General features: G+C 51.7%; 4 protein-coding genes across 4 annotated transcripts; 1 reads left to right on the top strand and 3 right to left on the bottom strand.

The window, feature by feature from the left end:
* Nucleotides 1-1,077: 1,077 nt before the first annotated feature.
* On the top strand, nt 1,078-2,978 carry SMAC4_02557 (uncharacterized protein; the record flags this gene model as incomplete). Its single annotated transcript, XM_003352074.2, has 3 exons — nt 1,078-1,451; nt 1,520-1,651; nt 1,716-2,978. The coding sequence occupies 3 exons, from the start codon at nt 1,078-1,080 to the stop codon at nt 2,806-2,808; spliced, it is 1,599 nt and encodes a 532-aa protein (XP_003352122.1). The 3' UTR covers nt 2,809-2,978.
* A 696-nt stretch (nt 2,979-3,674) lies between these two features.
* On the bottom strand, nt 3,675-4,970 carry SMAC4_02558 (uncharacterized protein). Its single transcript, XM_003352075.3, has 2 exons — nt 4,231-4,970; nt 3,675-4,073 (listed from the first exon to the last, which is right to left on the bottom strand). Exons 1-2 carry the CDS (start codon nt 4,711-4,713, stop codon nt 3,753-3,755), a joined length of 804 nt encoding a protein of 267 aa, XP_003352123.2. The 5' UTR covers nt 4,714-4,970; the 3' UTR covers nt 3,675-3,752.
* Nucleotides 4,971-6,593: 1,623 nt separating this feature from the next.
* On the bottom strand, nt 6,594-8,893 carry SMAC4_02559 (uncharacterized protein; the record flags this gene model as incomplete). Its single annotated transcript, XM_003352076.2, has 1 exon — nt 6,594-8,893. The coding sequence occupies one exon, from the start codon at nt 8,891-8,893 to the stop codon at nt 7,031-7,033; it is 1,863 nt and encodes a 620-aa protein (XP_003352124.1). The 3' UTR covers nt 6,594-7,030.
* Nucleotides 8,894-12,266: 3,373 nt separating this feature from the next.
* SMAC4_02560 (uncharacterized protein) lies at nt 12,267-15,554 on the bottom strand. Its single transcript, XM_024655475.2, has 6 exons — nt 14,574-15,554; nt 14,214-14,519; nt 13,916-14,164; nt 13,813-13,853; nt 13,597-13,754; nt 12,267-13,539 (listed from the first exon to the last, which is right to left on the bottom strand). The coding sequence occupies exons 1-6, from the start codon at nt 14,998-15,000 to the stop codon at nt 13,173-13,175; spliced, it is 1,548 nt and encodes a 515-aa protein (XP_024511358.1). The 5' UTR covers nt 15,001-15,554; the 3' UTR covers nt 12,267-13,172.
* Between the last annotated feature and the right edge of the window lie 1,104 nt (nt 15,555-16,658).

Genomic DNA, 16,658 nt, shown 5'->3' with positions numbered 1-16,658 from the left:
TTCGGGGTAAGAAGGTGCGATCAAGGGACACCGAGGTGAGGCCGTGAGGGGAGATCGGGGAAGCTACGAGGTGAGAAAGAGGGGATTTGAGATTGGAAAGGCGGCAAGTGCCATGCCCGCCCGGGCAGCCGCTGTGCGTCTGGCACACTTGCGTCATGACGGGAAAGAGCTTGGTGCGATAGAAAACCTGATGGGATGGAAGGAGGTCGTGTGCGCATCGCATCCCATTGCGCTTGTATTTATATCTTCCTGCCTTTCATCTCGGTCAGGTCTGGACTCATTTGTCTATCGCGACACTTTTTTGTCACCCACCAATCCGACGCAAACCGACAGCATATCTCGGTTCTCATCCTGCCACTTGCTGGGACTCCATCCTTATCCCGGCTAACATTGGGCTTTATCAAAAGTCGACAGACGGCAACCTGGAACGCAGATACGGAGACCCGGGGAAACGGGGGAGGAAGATACGGGGTAAACGCGACGTCGCCACCACTCGGACGGTTTCCTCATTGCCCAATTCGATATTTCGTTGAACCACCGCCGGGTCAGACGGGCACGACGGGGTCAGATTTACCCCAACAAATACCACAGACACCTAACTGTTCTGGCCTCTGCTACGACGCTGGCGCATAAACACGCAAGACACTCGCAGTAAGGCTAGTCTAGAGTGTCTCTGTAGCCGAATTGTTGCCGCGGACAGCGACGCTTGATACGTTTGCGGGCGTGGTGGTGTTCCACTCGACTCTTTCACAAGCCAGAAGGGAACATCGTTAGGATCGTCTGCGACCCCCCCCCCCGTCAGGCTCTAGCGGCGCCCATAGGCTGTAGGGGAACCCCTCGAAGGCTCGAACAGCCCCCTTCCTGCCCCTATTCGGTCAAGTGGCGGGAGCCCTGAAGGGCAGTTCAACTCACCCACGAACAGGGATTGCAACGCATTGCGGACCCGCTAATTAACGGAAGCGACTTTTTCACTCGTTTCCCACTTTGCCTGTGGCCCTCTAGCCCTGGCCTCTCCGTGTGGTCCTAGCCAACGCTGTCGGCCCTGTCGCTCGTGAAAGACCGTCTTCCTCCCCCAAGATGGCCTCTTTCCAGCTGGGCCCGGTCTCCGCTCGAGTCCGGGTTTCCACGCTTCCTTCGACAGCTTTCGGGCGGTGTCCGACTTCCACGCGCTTCACCAGACTCGAAACTCCGTTCCCTGCGTCGACACGGGCGCCCCAAGCCCACCAAATGTTTGGCCGTCGCTTCTTTTCCAACCACATGCCAAAGCGGCCCAGGATGCAGTGGCACCCCATACCCATTGGCCTGGGCATCGGCCTACTAGGCGTGATGCAGTTCTACAAAGTCTACACGAGAGACCGGGATGAGAAGCGCCAGGCCGCCGCCGAAGGCTCCGAGCCTGGTCAAGCCGGCAAGCCCAAGAAGCGGCGCCGCATCCGGCCGGACGGCCCTTGGTACGTTGACCACGCCGGCCAGCAAGGCCAAATTTTTGACGCCATGAGCTAACCACCCGGGTGTATAGGCAAGTCCAGGTCATGTCGACTCTCCCCCTCAAGGCCATGTCCCGTCTTTGGGGCAAGTTCAACGAATTGAACATCCCCTACTATCTCAGAGCTCCCGGTTTCCGTCTATACGCATACTTCTTTGGTGTCAAGTGAGTGAGACCCGGCCCCTTCCCTTTTCGTCTCGTCAGTCTTGTGCTGACACGTGCGCTCCAGTCTCGATGAAGTCGAAGAACAAGACCTCCACAAGTTCCCCAACCTCGCCGCTTTCTTCTACCGCACTCTCAAGCCTGGTGTCCGCCCCGTGGACCCCAACCACAATGCCATGGTTTCGCCGTCCGATGGTCGAATACTACAGTTTGGGCGAATAGAAGGAGGCGATATCGAACAGGTGAAGGGTATGACTTACACTATCGATGCGCTACTCGGTCAGAATTCTCCAACTCCCAGCATCTCCGGTACGACTTTGCTCGACGAAAGCACCAAGGCCAAATCGGTTAATGGAGACTTTGAAGGCGACGAGGAATTGGTTAAGAAGGATGAGGAATTCGCCCTCGTCAACGGTATCTCTTACACCCTCCCGGATCTTCTCTCCGGTTCCAAGAGGCACGACAAGCTGTTCAAGCCCAAGGATGAGTCCGTCACCCCGTCCAAGACTTCCGAGACTGAGGTGAGCGCCGAGCTTGCGCTTGGTGAGAAGCCCTGGTACGATGTTCTTTCGGGTGGCGAGCGCCACACTCTCTACTATGCTGTTATCTACCTGGCTCCTGGCGACTACCATAGGTTCCACTCCCCTACGGAATGGGTTGTCGAGCGCAGACGTCACTTTGCCGGCGAGCTCTTCAGCGTGTCCCCCTACCTGCAGCGCACCCTCCCTGGTCTTTTCACCTTGAACGAGCGTGTCGTACTTCTCGGCAGATGGCGTTGGGGCTTCTTCAGCTACGTCCCTGTCGGTGCGACCAATGTCGGCTCTATCAAGATCAACTTCGATCGCGAACTCCGGACCAATAGCTTGACGACCGATACCGCTGCTGATCGGGCTGCAGAGCTTGCAGCAGCCAAGGGTGAGCCTTACCTGGGATATGCTGAGGCCACCTACGAAGCCGCGAGCCCGGTCCTGAAGGGCCATGCTCTGCGCAGAGGTGAGGAGATGGGTGGTTTCCAGCTTGGTAGCACCATCGTCCTTGTCTTTGAGGCGCCCGTTGCCGAGCACGACGAGTCCGGTAAGGTCAGCAAGGGCTGGACCTGGAACGTCGAGAAGGGGCAGAAGATCAAGATGGGACAGACTCTGGGTCACGTTGAGCTCTAAATTGGGCATACAAAAGAAGCCTTGGTACGGTGGGAGGCGTTTGCAGGGATGGAATGGTTGTTGAAAACTAGACAAGATACAGGTGGTGTATTCGGGTCTCGGATCTCTTCAACATGTATCCTTTGACTTTATGCTCTTTATATGATACCCCTTCCCGGGTAGCTATATCTACATTGCACTCTGTTTTTTTTTTTTTCTTTTTCTTTTCATTAGGTATATATCTTTCGAGATTGGAAGCATCAAAAAGTTTGCATGGCATGTGGTTGGGATCTGAGAAGGGCAGATAGATAGACAGGCGGCATGTACATAGCTGAGAAATCAAAAATATCTGTACCACACGACTTTCGCAAGTCTTCTCAACGCGGTCAGTGGATGCTTCGCACTATCTATCACATGGATGAGAAGTCATCACAAAAAAAGTAAATAAACATGGGCCACAACTTAAAATGAGATCAATCCACATCCCCCAGCCCCTATCTCGGGAGGCAAATCTAGCGTTAAGTATTTTTAGGCCTGTCTCCCCATGTTCTCCCTTCGCTTTTAGAAATTGGCTTTTTCATCGGAAGACCCAGAACCTTTCATCTCATGCGTCCACCTCCAGAAGTCTAGATGAAAGGCCAGGGTCAGGATACCGGCTGTGCGGCTGTGCGGCTCACAAAAGTGGCACGTGCTCATGTATCACAAGCTCAACTCTGCCATCCAATCTTCTCCAGACGAACTGATCTCCAAGTCCCAACTGATGAATGAATGATGTTAATACAAAGGGGGGTATTCATCATCTACTCTACTCTATATTCTAGCGCAGTAAGTAGCAGTATACAAATCGACCAAAAATTCGCTTCGCTTGCTTTCTTTTTTTTTTTTCCAAAAAAAAAAAAAAAAAAAAAAAAAAAAAACACAACACAACCAAACACGGGCATGGGATTCCTTCCTTTCTCCTCCTTTTAGGCGGAGCCGAAAGTCTTGAACTTCTCCTCCACGGCGCCAAAGGCCTTCTCACCCGCATCACCCGTCTTGCCACCGAAAACGAGCTGGGCGTTGAGCTTCCAGTTCTCGGGGACGGACCAGGTCTCGGCAACCTTGGCGTCGATCAAGGGGTTGTAGTGCTGCAGGTTGGCTCCGAGACCCTCAGCCTCGAGAGCGACCCAGAGGGTGTGCTGCAGCATGGCGTCCGACTGCGTGGCCCAGACGGGGAAGCGGTCGGCGTAGAGAGCGAACTTTTCTTGCATGCCCTTGACGACGGTCTCGTCTTCGAAGAAGAGGATCTGTTTGTTTGATAAGTTTGTTAGCATGGTGTGTTTTTCGGCAGGGGAGATGATGTTATGGATGACGGGAAGATAGGGCGCGCGGCCAAGACGGCGCAAAATGAAGGCCCAAGGGAGTATTGTAGAAAAAGAGGGATAGAAGATCGTGATGACGTACAGTACCAGCAGCACCCTTGAACATGGCCATCCTGCCCGCCGTGCTAGCCCAGTTGTCCTCGGGCACGATGGCCTTGAGGGTCTCGGTGGTGATGTCCCAGAGCTTCTCGTGCTCGGCGCCGAACAGGACAACGACGCGGTTGCTCTGCGAGTTGAACGACGAAGGGACGTGCTGCAGAGCCTCCTTGACGATCTCGTTGATGCGCTCGACAGTCAAGGAACCGAGGTCCTTGGAGAGAGGGTAGTAGGTGCGGCGCTGCTTGATGAGGTCGAGGACCGCGTTGGCGGAGATCTGAGTGGATGACATCTTGGATGACGTTTGGAAGTTCTTTTGGAGAGAAGGCTTGATGGATAATGAACGGTGCGTTTGTTGTCTGAAGGTCGCGGTGAAGGTGGAAGAAAACTCGGGAGTCGACGTGCTTCTTATGAGACCAGCAAAGTTGGTGGTAGCTCGAAGTCTACTGGGGGCTAGGACGTGTCGCATACGGGCAGATTGCGATAGTATCAATGACACACTTGCGATCGCAGTTGGGGTGTGGAACTCTTTTCGGGGAGTTGTTGGAAGGCCGGCGGCTGTTCCGTAGTCTAGACGTGGATGGTAACGGAGGGAAAAGGGCGGGGCTGGCCGTGGCAGGATTCTTTGATGTTCCGGGTCCCGGTGGGGTGAGTAGTATGGAGAACGGAGCACTAGACAGGAAGGTGAAGATGTTGAGAAAGATGTCACTGAAGATATTCACACGGGGTGTTGAGGAAGGTTTATATCTGTGTCTCTTGAGCTGTCTGGTTTCTAGGAATGGGAGGGAAGGAAGCCTCCATTACCATCGTGTCCCACCCGCTTCCACCATCGTGAATTGACTTACTACCTAAGAGCATTCATGTCCGTTTACATTGCGGATGCCTTCATCTCTCGAGACTCTTCCGCAGAGAAGAGATAGTCAGAGACGAAACAAGCATCGCGATCGGTACCTCTCTCCCGACCCCCACACGGCGACGACCGTGAAGGGGGAGCCGTCCAGCCGACCAGGGTTGTAGCGTGTGGTTTTGTTGGATTTACAAAAGCTCTGTCAGCCATTAACAATACAATTAGACTCCAATTCTTGACCACCACACCCAATGAGACGACGAGAAGGTTCCATATTGGGGAAATTTTGCTCTATCCAGTTAGTTTGTAAGCTTCAAGAGGCTCTGCGGTTATGCGCTTTTATCGCCAACTCGCACAGATAATTGCTGCAGTCCCTGCTGTCAAACAACCCCTCGGCTGATGACGAAAGCTGACAAAGTCGACCTTGGCATTTATTAAAGGCTTAAACAAGACAAGTACCGGTGGTAGAACAGGCACATGGGCCTCTTCCATTTCCACACCACCAACGAAAGATTGGAAAGATTGGTGAGCCTTTGAAATTCTTACAAAACAACAGACGCGGCCTGACAGTCAGTCCATGACCTTCAGGGTCCGAGACTTTTACTAGTGTACCGCTGAGTGAGCACGTCTTGGACTCAATGAGGAGCAACAACAACATCCCATCCATCCTTAGCCGACTGGCTGGGTTCCTTCGCCCGGGTTGTTGTCTCGGATCGTTCATGCATTCTTCAACTCTGCCATGCATGTTCCATGTTCCGCGCGGTTGGGTCTTCGGTTTTTGTTATCGGCCCTGGGCTATGCGGGCTGCTGATAACGTTCTATGGTATGGGATGCGGATGAACAGTTATGCTCGCCGGTCGGCAATTTGTCAAAATCAAAAGCCTCCTCCCCAACCTAGCTACAAAGATTGGTCGTCAAGTATTGGGAAAATAGAGGGATGAAAGTCCGAACCCTCTCACTCAACGCCCGTCACTTTGGTGAAGGGTGACATCCCAGGACGGAAATCCTACCTAGTGAGAATTGACGGCTAGTCTAGCACGCGAACATCATACACTGAACAGCTTATTTAGAAGGAATTATCTATGACCATATATACTTCCTGCACTACTAAAACCGCAAATCCAATGCAGCCGGGTGGTAACATTCAAAACGTGATATGGCGGGATCACCATCGGCTATTGCGTCACGGACATTGCCTTCCACATCATCAATGTCTCTCAGGTATGTCTCCTAACGGCGAGGTGACTGGGTGAAAAAAGTTGTGGCCAGAAGAGAGATCTGATTGGTCAATTCGTCTCTTTGAGATTCATGATTTCTGTATGGCACTGCGTAGTGGTGCTTGGTATCCCCGATTTGGCGCTGAAGTTCTACTCCCAAGTGCTGTTGGTAGTTTCTACTGGCAGTGCTTGGCGAACGCTCTAGATACCTAGAACAAGAGGAATGAACTTCATATATCTTAAGCCGGTGATGAACAAATGTGTCGCGGTCCTCAGCGTGAGTGATTATTGCCGGCAGTAGATATTTTCTTGACAGAGTATAGCTACAAGTCAACGTACATCATCGAACCAAACCCACGAAACTATGCGTATTACATAAACAGATGGCTTCTAGGAAATCTAACCAACGCTCAACAAAAAGTTTTTGTGGATGATAATGATATGCATAGAAATAGCTCAATGCGTATGTGCAGGGCAAAAAAAGAAGGAAGAAACCCAGAAACAGAAAAACTCTTTGACAGAAACCCGCCCATGCACGCCGGAAAATGCTGGTGTTGTTGTTTGTCTTCGCCCTTGAACGCCGTTTCTACTCTGCCCCGCGTGCCCTTGATATGTATGTTTTTTCGTTTGGCCTATGCGGCCCCTGCCCATGTATATTTTCCCCCTTTCCCAATGTGACCGGTTGTCACAATCCTAGAGAACCCCAAGAAGGTTGAAATCAATCACCACGTCTCGGCGATGTATTGGCCAACCTCCCTCTTCAGTTCCCAGAATTGCTTGGCCTCGTCGTGCTCAAGGTTACCCTTCTCCATCGCGACCTCGATCAACGCCTGCTCGACACCTTCGCCCATGCCCTTGGAGCTTCCGCAGACGAACACCCTACCGTCGACTGAGTTGATGATATACCAGACGAGGTCAGCCTGAGCTTTGACTTCTTCCTGGACATATCGCCCCTGGCCGCGACGGCTCTCCACTACGCGCTTGACCTCGTCCTCATGGACACCCCACTCACCGCTGTAGAGCTCATCAACTAGCGAGTCACGGCAGCCCTGGAGGACCCAGACCTTGTTGGCGCAGTTGGCAGTCTTGAGGCGGCGCTGGACGAAGCCTCTGAACGGGGCGATACCGACACCGGCACCGATAAGCAGCATGGGGCCATCCGAGACGAACTGCTTGGCAAGGGGATTGGCCATAAGACCCTTGAACATAGGGATGTAGACCTCAATATCCTTTTCGCCTCTTTCTTGTGCTTCGATGTACTTGAGGGCTTGGCGCTGGAAGAAACCGGAACCGACTCCGTTGCGCTCGCCTGTCCTCCAGTCGTTTGCGGTGTGGACGGTGACGGCGATCTCGATCAGGCGGTGCTGCTTGCCGTCGCGTCTCAAGAAGGACTCGTGCGGGTCGTTGGACAAGGAGTAGAAGCGGGGCATAAGAGGTTGTAGGACCGAGAGGAGCAAATCGAGAGGTGGCCTAGCGCTGGGGAAGGCATGGAGCAACTGGGCGACGGTGATGTGCGGGCCGGTGCGGAAGTCGCAGAAGACTCCTTGGCCTTCAGCCGAGCAGAGGAAGAAGAGAATCTTGCGCTCATCCTCGTTGGTCGCATGCTCGGCTAGAATACGGAGAAGTGGCTTTGTGGGCGGGTAGGATTGGATGTCAGAGCACCATGTCAGGAGGTCTCTCCGCGTTGTGACAAGCTTACGAGCTTGGTCTTCGCCCCATACGGTGGGCCATCTGCCCTTGGTTGTCCGCAGGAGGACAGGCTTGTCACGGAGGAAACGAGGAATGAGGAGAAGGTCGAAAAGCTCCTCTACCATGGACTCCTCGTTGGGAGCCGAGACGCCGATGGCTCCACCGACCTTGAAATCGACACCCTCATCCTCGGGGTAGTTTGTGACGTCAATGTCGAAATGGAAGGTACGCTTCTCGGCGCCTTGGCCTGTCAACTCACGGGCGGTGTGAATGCGGGCGGGGAAGACATGGAAAGGCGGGTGAGGTTGGACAAAGGAGGGTGGCTGAATTTTGGTGTCGAGGTCCTCCAGAGACAGCTTCTGTATAGACTTTTCGATATCGGTTGTGGCGGATGTCGTGTTACCATCGATGTTAAGAGCCGCAGTGGACTCTGTAGGAGACGGAACATTGGATGGACGGCGAAGGGGCTGCAGGAAGACAGTCTGTTCGGGCAGGTCGAGGATGTTGTTTAGGATGGTCGGAACTTCTTCGATCTTGAGGTTGAGAGCGCGGTATGCGTCGTTGTCCGGGAGGTTGACCCGCTCATACTCGATACCCTGCTTCTTGACCCTCTTGCCGTCGGAAGTGAGGCAGCAACCACCACCACAACACCTCTGGACCAATTGGGTTGTTGTCTCGCCCGTGATACGTTGGATGTCAGCGGGAGACTTGACGATAAGGACAGTGGATGCGCGGCGGCGGCGCGGCTGCTCGTCAGATTGGCGGGGTTCCTCGTTTTCAGAGGGTTCGGAGGACTCCGAATATGTGAGTGACGGGGCGATGGAGGGCACTTGAGGCTCTTCGGGTATGCTGTTTGCCGAGTGTTGGGCCATTATACGATCAACTTGTGCCGCCATTGTTGCGTGGTTGGCTTTGAATACTAGGGTTTGCTAGGCTTTTTCTTTTCTATTCGGAATTCGCTGTGGCGAGTAGCGAGTAGACAAGACCCAGCGGTTTTGGTGGCAGAGGCTAGTAATAAATAGGGAGTTGGAAGTGGTGACGATGGAGGTTGCAACGGCCGGGCCGAACGGTGAATGGTGAAATTCCAAGATTCCGGATCTGATTAGATCACTGTGGGCGAATCACTGTGTGAGATCCCGAGATAAAAAATGCTCGTGCGCTGGCTGACAAAAAGTCCTGGGGCAAGTCTGTGAATGGAAAGCAAAGAGGTCAAAACTCAAAGACTCGGGATGGCAAGTAGAGATAGAAGCGGGGATTGGAAGATGCGAATTACCAGGACATATAAAAGAAACCAGGAACAACCGGCAACTGAACGCAGTGGAAATGGCGAACCCGGTCTGAAGGAAGAGGCAGGAGCTGAGGGAGATTCTGGGGTGCAGTGGCCACAAGCTCAACGAAAAAGGACGGGAAATCACGATCTTTAATTATTTGCATGTCATAATGCAGGGCTGCTGGAGCACCGGCTGGAGTCACTGCACCCGCTGGAGCATGCCGTTCGCAAAGCCCATTTTCTAGCCCAGTACGCACGGGGAAAGCGTTAACGGTTTTGGCAGGTTGGCCCACCAAATCCCCGATATGGCGACATGAGGGTCCCCGCACATGCTGGTGGTTGATGGCAAACGAGCGCCCTCCCGCCGTTCTCCGTGTCTGCCCGACTTCAACAAAGAACATGTTCCCCCAAAACGTTACAGTTTCCCGGAGATATATGTCTTGAACAAAATACCGCAAGCCCAGGTTCCTCCCGCGACATGCCACGGATTAGGCAATTCCCCACGAACCTTAATGTATTAGGGCGGCACCAGCGCCTCGGGCGGTCGAATCTCAGGCACGGGGTTGTACAAACCGAGCAGCCGGGCAAGACGCCTTGCACTCAGCTTGTTGAGGCTATGTACATATATGCGCTGACACCCCATGGAAAGGTTCTCGATTTTCCCCTCCGAGCAGGATTGGCATTGAGCCTGGCCAGCCTGGAAAGGTTAATCCGGGAGAAGCTGTCAGAGTGTCAGGTGATTCTGACCGCTCCTCATCCCGTTTACTCGTCGTTTTACTAAGACGTCCATTCCCCCTTTTATAAATCAATCTTGGGACCGGTCCATGACTGATGACTCCATGGACCTGCCGTCTTTCCGAAGGAAGACCTCAGGCGACTGTAATCTCGTATGGTATCATACCTCCCTCGACCGAGTACAAGGCCTTGCTTGCAAGACGATTGCTCACAAGACCGGTTTCCCACCGATTTCCCCAGATGGTGCAACGCTTTCCTTTTCAGAGTTACCAGAGAAAAGCAAGAACCGGTAGATCTTCCGGCCTTCACAAAAGCCAGCCGATCCGGGGCCGTGAATGACAAGAGGTAATGTCGCCACTTTTTTCCACGATCATGCCAAACAAGCCAAGACAAGCGTCGGCAATCTTGATACGTCCAGACAGGGCTCGACCTGGATAACACCAACTCTCCCCAGAGTCGCCAAGGACACCGGGCAACCAACACCCTAGCTTTGGTCCAGACACTTGCACATGCTCTTCTTCATTTCTGGATAGGGAAATGCGATCTTCATTTTTATAGTCGGCACGTTGATGGCCTCTTCTGCTTATGAAGGTGGTGAGCATATGAAGCCCTCCTCAAACAGCTCCCTAGTGTATAGCCAGCCTGGAGAGAAAGAGCTGCTTAAAAACATCATCTTCTAGGTACATCTCTCCCCTCAATTCTAGTTCGGTTGGAAGTTTCCTCGTGCAGAATTACCGATTGCCGACTCAGCGCCATGCTTATATGCATACGATAGCTTACACCACCTGAGAAGGCACCAGATAAGTCCAATCACGCCAACGAGCTCTCTTCTTGTATCACGCATCAAGAGTTCTCGACTTTACCCTATTCCTCCTTGCTCGGATTCTTATTCCCTCGTAATCCTGATAGGCAGGTCTAGCAGGACAACAGAAACCGAGCCCCTCCCCTTTCGATCCTAGAGCCGTCACTCAAAAGAAACGGCGCTAGAGCGCAACATCGGAACCTCCGAGTTCGGCGTTTCTTAACAGCTCTCTGCAGTTCTGCACTTCAGTGCACCGCAGCGCACCGACTTGCCCACAAAGTACAAACAAGAGCTCGCACTGTACGATCCCCGAGCGGGCTCGGCGGCGGGTGGCCCGGGATCAACCTAATCTAATCAATCAGCAAAATTTATCAATCAGCCCCACTGCGGGTGGATCTTGGGCATCCGCCGGCGCCGCCTAAAGGGGCTGGCCTGTTGAGATTAGATGATCAGATAATTCGAGATCACGAGACGGTAGCCGAGGTTCGGTCTCTGGGAGCATCAAGATCTCAACAGTTCCAAGTTGTGATCAGAAAAAGGGGAACGAGGGCAGGACAAAAAAGCAGATGCAGCATAATAACGGAATACAGAAACCAGTGTAAAGGGTTTGGGCTTGGCTTGTCTGGAGGAAACTGACAGACAAGCAACAAGAGATAGATGATCGCATATCCCCCCGGTTCCGCACATCACTCACTCTGCAAGAAGAAGAAGAAGATGGGCAGTCCTCGTCAACCACAAAAGCTTACTTCCAAAATTCAAAGGTAAACCCCAGAAAGGTAGGTAGGTAAATATTCATTTGACTAGGAAGTCAAGTAAAAGTGTCAGTGTCAGTGTCACCTTCACACAGGAATACAGAATACGCCTGGGGCGGGAGTTTCCAGAATCTGGAAACAGCACGAGGATTACTCCGATCGTAAGGACCAGAAAGACCACGACATCGTGGTAGGACCGCCCCTTTCTTGTCAAGTCGTACATACTATTATCCACAGCAAGAAATATAAAACCAGACCATCACCGTCGACCCAAGACCTATAGTACGCGATTGTTTCGTACGAGCCTCCCACTCCCAGTGGAAACATAGCGCCAGGCATGTAATGTGAGTAGTGGAAGGGATGATGGGGAAACGGAACTACCGATTTACGAACGATCTTCCTCAGTCACTACTGCACCCCGGAAAATCAAGCATGGTGTGATCAACAACCCGCTTGTACACCAAGTAGATCCAGAAGGACAGGAGTTCCATGTCTCATGTCCATCTCCAAGTGCCCTGGAAGTGGGACGGGATCATCGATCGTCGTCGTACTTTCCTTCCGCCCACTCCCCAATCTTGGCTGCGGCTGGATACCTCTACGGTACATGCAGTACCAGTTCCTGTGCCGGTATATAACTCGTTCGTTTCATGTTATTTACACTACAAGCACTACACCTGTACTCACTCCATTGCTTGGCTGGTGCGAAACGAAGGGGCCGGGCAACTCGAGCGGGTTTCGCTCCACCGTTTCTTTCCTTTCACCACTGTTAGACTATGCCCGATACGTAAGGTACCGTGGATCATGTTTGATAGCAGACTTAGTGTAGTGCTCGTTTCTGGATCCGACAAGGGACTGCTCGGTTGACTGGTAGTGGTATGATTGTTGTCTGCGAAACACATTACCTGCTCGAGTCTAAATCTCCTGTTACCTACCGTATTTACTTTGCGTGTTGAGGTATTGATTGCTCCGGCCCAGCGAACTATAGTACCGCTAGAGGTAAATACAGCCCACAAAGTAGACCCTTGTTCCAATCTTGTATCTTGTAGATCCATTACCGAACGAACCCACTCCATACCTTGCTGACTGAGTGTTAACTGTACTTGGGGGCTGCGGTGTGGTGGGATTTTTTCTCAACCCCCTACTCATAAAGCTGGGAAGGAAATTCAAGTACCAATGGAAAAGGAGAGATAACGTATCATGAGTTATATTTGGCTGCAAACTTCAAAGAAACAAAACATACTTCCCTTCACATGAAACGGGTAACCATGGAAAGGTTAGCACAGCATCCCATCCGCTGCGTGTTGCCTCTTAACGTGCCCTTCACAAGAAGTACCAGATGGAAAGAAAAAGAAAAAAGAAAAAGAAAAAGCGGGAAAACGAACGCAGAACGCAACGTATCCAAAACATGAACAAATAAAATGGACAGAATATCAGCAGAGGTAGCTTAATAGTAGGACACCGCCCTGCTGGTCTTCAGCCAGGTAAAAGGGTATCCAATGGGAGCTCTCCTCCGGTTCTCCTTATTCCAAAAGGTGCGTTTCGCACTACGCACCCGCACCAAAATACCCGACATTCCCCAACAGTCCAACCTGTCACCGAGAGCCTCAAAAAGCACTCTATCTTTCAATCGAACCTCTCGATATATGTCTTTGGTGATCGCTAGTCGTGCCTCGGTTCTTTGCGTTCCAACAAGCGTCGACCGCCGGTATGACTATCTCCCGGAAGTCCTCGGGGGTGACTCGGCCGATAAAGAAGACCTTGTAGTTGTGCTCGATCGTCATAAGCTTTGAGTAGTTTACTCGGGACTCAATCGTCAAAGTCTCGGAGGGAGAGTCCGCCATTTCGATCTGTATCGGGTTGAAACCCAGCTGGGGTTCTCCTTCCAGAAGCTGGGGCTGGCTTCCAGCATTATAAACGATGCCGTGTTGCCTTGGCTTCACGCCAGCTTTGCTGCATCCTCTTTTGAGGTATGTCAAGATAGGTCTGGGCTGTGTTAGCATGCCATAACACGGAGGCTGTGATAAGAACTTGCTGACTTACACACAGGTACAGTTGCCTTCGTCATTACCGACTACAATGTAACGCCGGATGGACGAGTAGAAAATCTGACTGGGGTCCTGTACACTATCCCTCTCTATCTCGCCTGAAAGCTCATTGAGATTGACACCAGCGGGCTCTGACCACAGGACCTTGAATACCTGAAATACATGATGAGATGATGTCCATCAATCGGGAAATAACAACTTATGTACTCACTGATCCAGGGCTAAATTTTGAAGAAGGGTGGACCTTGTAGCCTGCCAGAGAGTGTCAGCAAAGAGTTGGTGGCTACCTATGGCACGTTTTTCAGATAACTCACGGGGGTCAAGCTGTCCAGATATCGACCTATTCGTCAACAGACTGTAATCAATTCCGCCGGAAGGGAGGCTCGGAACAGTCGTAGACGAGAGGTTCATTTGTGGCCAAGACTGCTGGCTGTTCGCATACCCGTAAGCCGTAGCTGATGAATAATTCGGAGATAAGGCGTCGGCACTGAAACCATTGCCAACGCCGCGGCCATTGCTGTTTAAAGCAGTTCTTGATGGAGGCGACGTAACATAATCCGCTGCTGTGTCTCAGTGTCAGTGTGGGCTTTGAGGCATTCGTGCGTCACGTACCTTCAGGGTTCTTGCCGTTGTCTTCATTCGAATGGCTTCTGGTTTCAGTACTTCCATCGATGGTAGTTTGTGGCTCCGTTTCCAGTAAGTAAAATGGATCGTCCCTTTCGACATCGCCTTGGGTGTTTTCGGACCTCGATGAGTTAGTCCTACCGTGCGCTTTGATTCTCCCGTTACCTTTGTCTCTGCCTCCATCACTAGTACTCCTGTTCTTGGATCTTATTCCTAAATATACAGGCTTTCCCTTGTCGATGAAAGTTGATGCGCGATTCTGATAAACTGGCCCTGCATGCTGCTGGGTTTGATCTACAGAGAGATTAGGAACAGGATCAAACGTGCGTAGACCTGGTTTGGCCTCACCTCCACTGTAACTCCCTTGAGCTCTATGAGTGTAGTGCCCTGTGGCGTGAGTCTGGGCTAAAGCTCCATGACTAGTATGTTGCTCGTGCAATGCCGTGTTTGAGTATCCGGGTGTCAGGTGGGCTGGGTTTGAAAATGGTGAGACTAGGTATTGTTGGTTGGGAAAGGATTGGGGATTATAAACCATGTGTGGGTATGGATGTTGCTGAAGACTTTGACATGCCGGAAGTTGGTAAGTATGGGTGTGATATGCTGAATTCTGGTCATAGACTTGTTGGTGTCCGATGCTTGTTGCGCCAAGCTCATCTATAAGATCTTCCACCTCGTCGACCTGTTGGCCAGTGTGACGTTGATTTGGGGTGTCGGACCAGCCTGACAATGTGTGCGCCCGTCCGGGGGACCACTGGTCCTGACCATTATAGTTCATGGTTGACGCCCTTTATTCCAGGCACCCGGCCAAATGAGCGCTCGAGGTTCAGCAGGGCTGACCGGATACGAGCAGCACCACAGCGTAACTGGCAATTGATTTGATTCCGGTATTAAAATTTGATAAGAACGATGAGGCGCCAACAGAAGAGCACAAGTGAGCTAGTTGCCCACCGCACTTGAGACTGTTAAGTCTCCCGTGTTGGTCACACACAGAGCCTCACTGCGAGTCGGTGTTGTAGGTGATGGCTGACGGATGATTGATGGAGTTATTTCGTGGTGTCGGCGCCCTTGGTAGGTTTCCAAATGCAAACACGATTGGATGAATAAAGGGTGTGACACTCGCGGTCTTCCGAAGCTGGTTGCGAACTACCAAGCTGATCGGATGTTTCGAAGCTGTTGATGCAAGCGGGATGTACTGTCCTGCCTACTCGCCCGCGAAAATACACCTCGGAGACCAAAAGGCAAAGACGTAAATGAGAAGATATTGTGAATATCGACGTACAGGTTCAGAGAAAGAAAAAAGGTAGAAGTTGGGCTCAACCGCGGGCGGTCTGGCAGCAGGGCAGCGCAGTGGCTGTGTGGCTCCTCACACTGCCCCCGGTTACCTGTCATTCAACCTAAACAAAAAGATTCAGATGCGCTTTTGACGGTTCCCGTTGGCTGGATCCCATTATTTGATGTGTCGCCGGTATGTCTTGCAATTTCTGACCAATATTCGACAACAGTTGGAGAGCCTTGTGGAAAGTGTAACGTCCGCGGAACTGCGGGTTATCCGGGAGGAAGCCAAGGCAACCACATGGATATGCAGGATGACCACGCAGCCTTGCCAGCCACCCAAAGTGGTAAAGAGTGATAAAAACCCAAAGAAGAAAGAAAGACCTATGATTATCGATTGGGACAACTGTACACGTTTATGGATTTGTAGGATCCTATATGCCGCCATTTGGCAGCTTGACTCCTTGAGCGACAACTGAGACAATGTACGAGGCGAATGCAAAGACTGCGGGGAAGACAGACATCATGTGATATGTCTGGGGTCAGCTTCAACCTCAAAAAGATGATGTCTGTGGATGGAATTGGGATAAGAGAGCCATGGGAACTTATACATGTGGATGATGACTTTTCCGCTGGTGTTGTCTGGAAGATGATTGGGGTGGTGATGGATAGTTTGGCAGGTCGCGGATCAAGTGTCTGCCAAAGCCACTTGCTGAGATGCCTCGAGTTCTGCCCAATTCAAACGGAACCCATCAAATTTGCCCCGCTGTGATCATCAATGTCGAGTAACACGATTTTCTCTCTCGTTCTTTCTATGGGAATGGTTACTTCGCCCAATCTCTCAATCGCATCTTCTATCTCCCTACGAGTTTACTACTACTACTACTACTACTACTACTACTACTACTACTACTACTACTCTCCGCGACAAAAATGGCAGCAACGAGTCGATCATGGAAGCCGCTCGACCAACAAAAAGCGACGATCTTAACAATCTCAAATCTGGTGAGTACCTGCTTTGACTATGGATGACTGATGAAACATGACCGATGCAGCGACAACAAGCCCTTTGCAGCGGCGAGTGTCCTCGGCCTGGATTACCTTCTTGGAGAACTTAAAGCTAGCATTGCGCCTTCCTAGATCAAGTACTTTCCACATGTA

The sequence above is a fragment of the Sordaria macrospora genome, chromosome 2 (assembly GCF_033870435.1).
Source record: "Sordaria macrospora chromosome 2, complete sequence".
Classification (NCBI taxonomy): Eukaryota; Fungi; Ascomycota; class Sordariomycetes; order Sordariales; family Sordariaceae; genus Sordaria; species Sordaria macrospora.
This window is presented reverse-complemented; position numbering and strand designations above follow the sequence as displayed.

Bases quoted from the DNA above. Each gene is read 5' to 3' on its own strand.
- SMAC4_02558 (XM_003352075.3), bottom strand. From the start codon at position 4,713: ATGCGACACGTCCTAGCCCCCAGTAGACTTCGAGCTACCACCAACTTT. The intron at 4,074-4,230 runs GTACGTCATCAC...TCAAACAAACAG, and splicing joins TCAAGGGTGCTGCTGGTACT to ATCCTCTTCTTCGAAGACGA.
- SMAC4_02560 (XM_024655475.2), bottom strand. From the start codon at position 15,000: ATGAACTATAATGGTCAGGACCAGTGGTCCCCCGGACGGGCGCACACA. The intron at 14,165-14,213 runs GTACGTGACGCA...ACTGAGACACAG, and splicing joins CAACGGCAAGAACCCTGAAG to CAGCGGATTATGTTACGTCG. The intron at 13,540-13,596 runs GTAAGTCAGCAA...AACACAGCCCAG, and splicing joins GAAGGCAACTGTACCTGTGT to ACCTATCTTGACATACCTCA.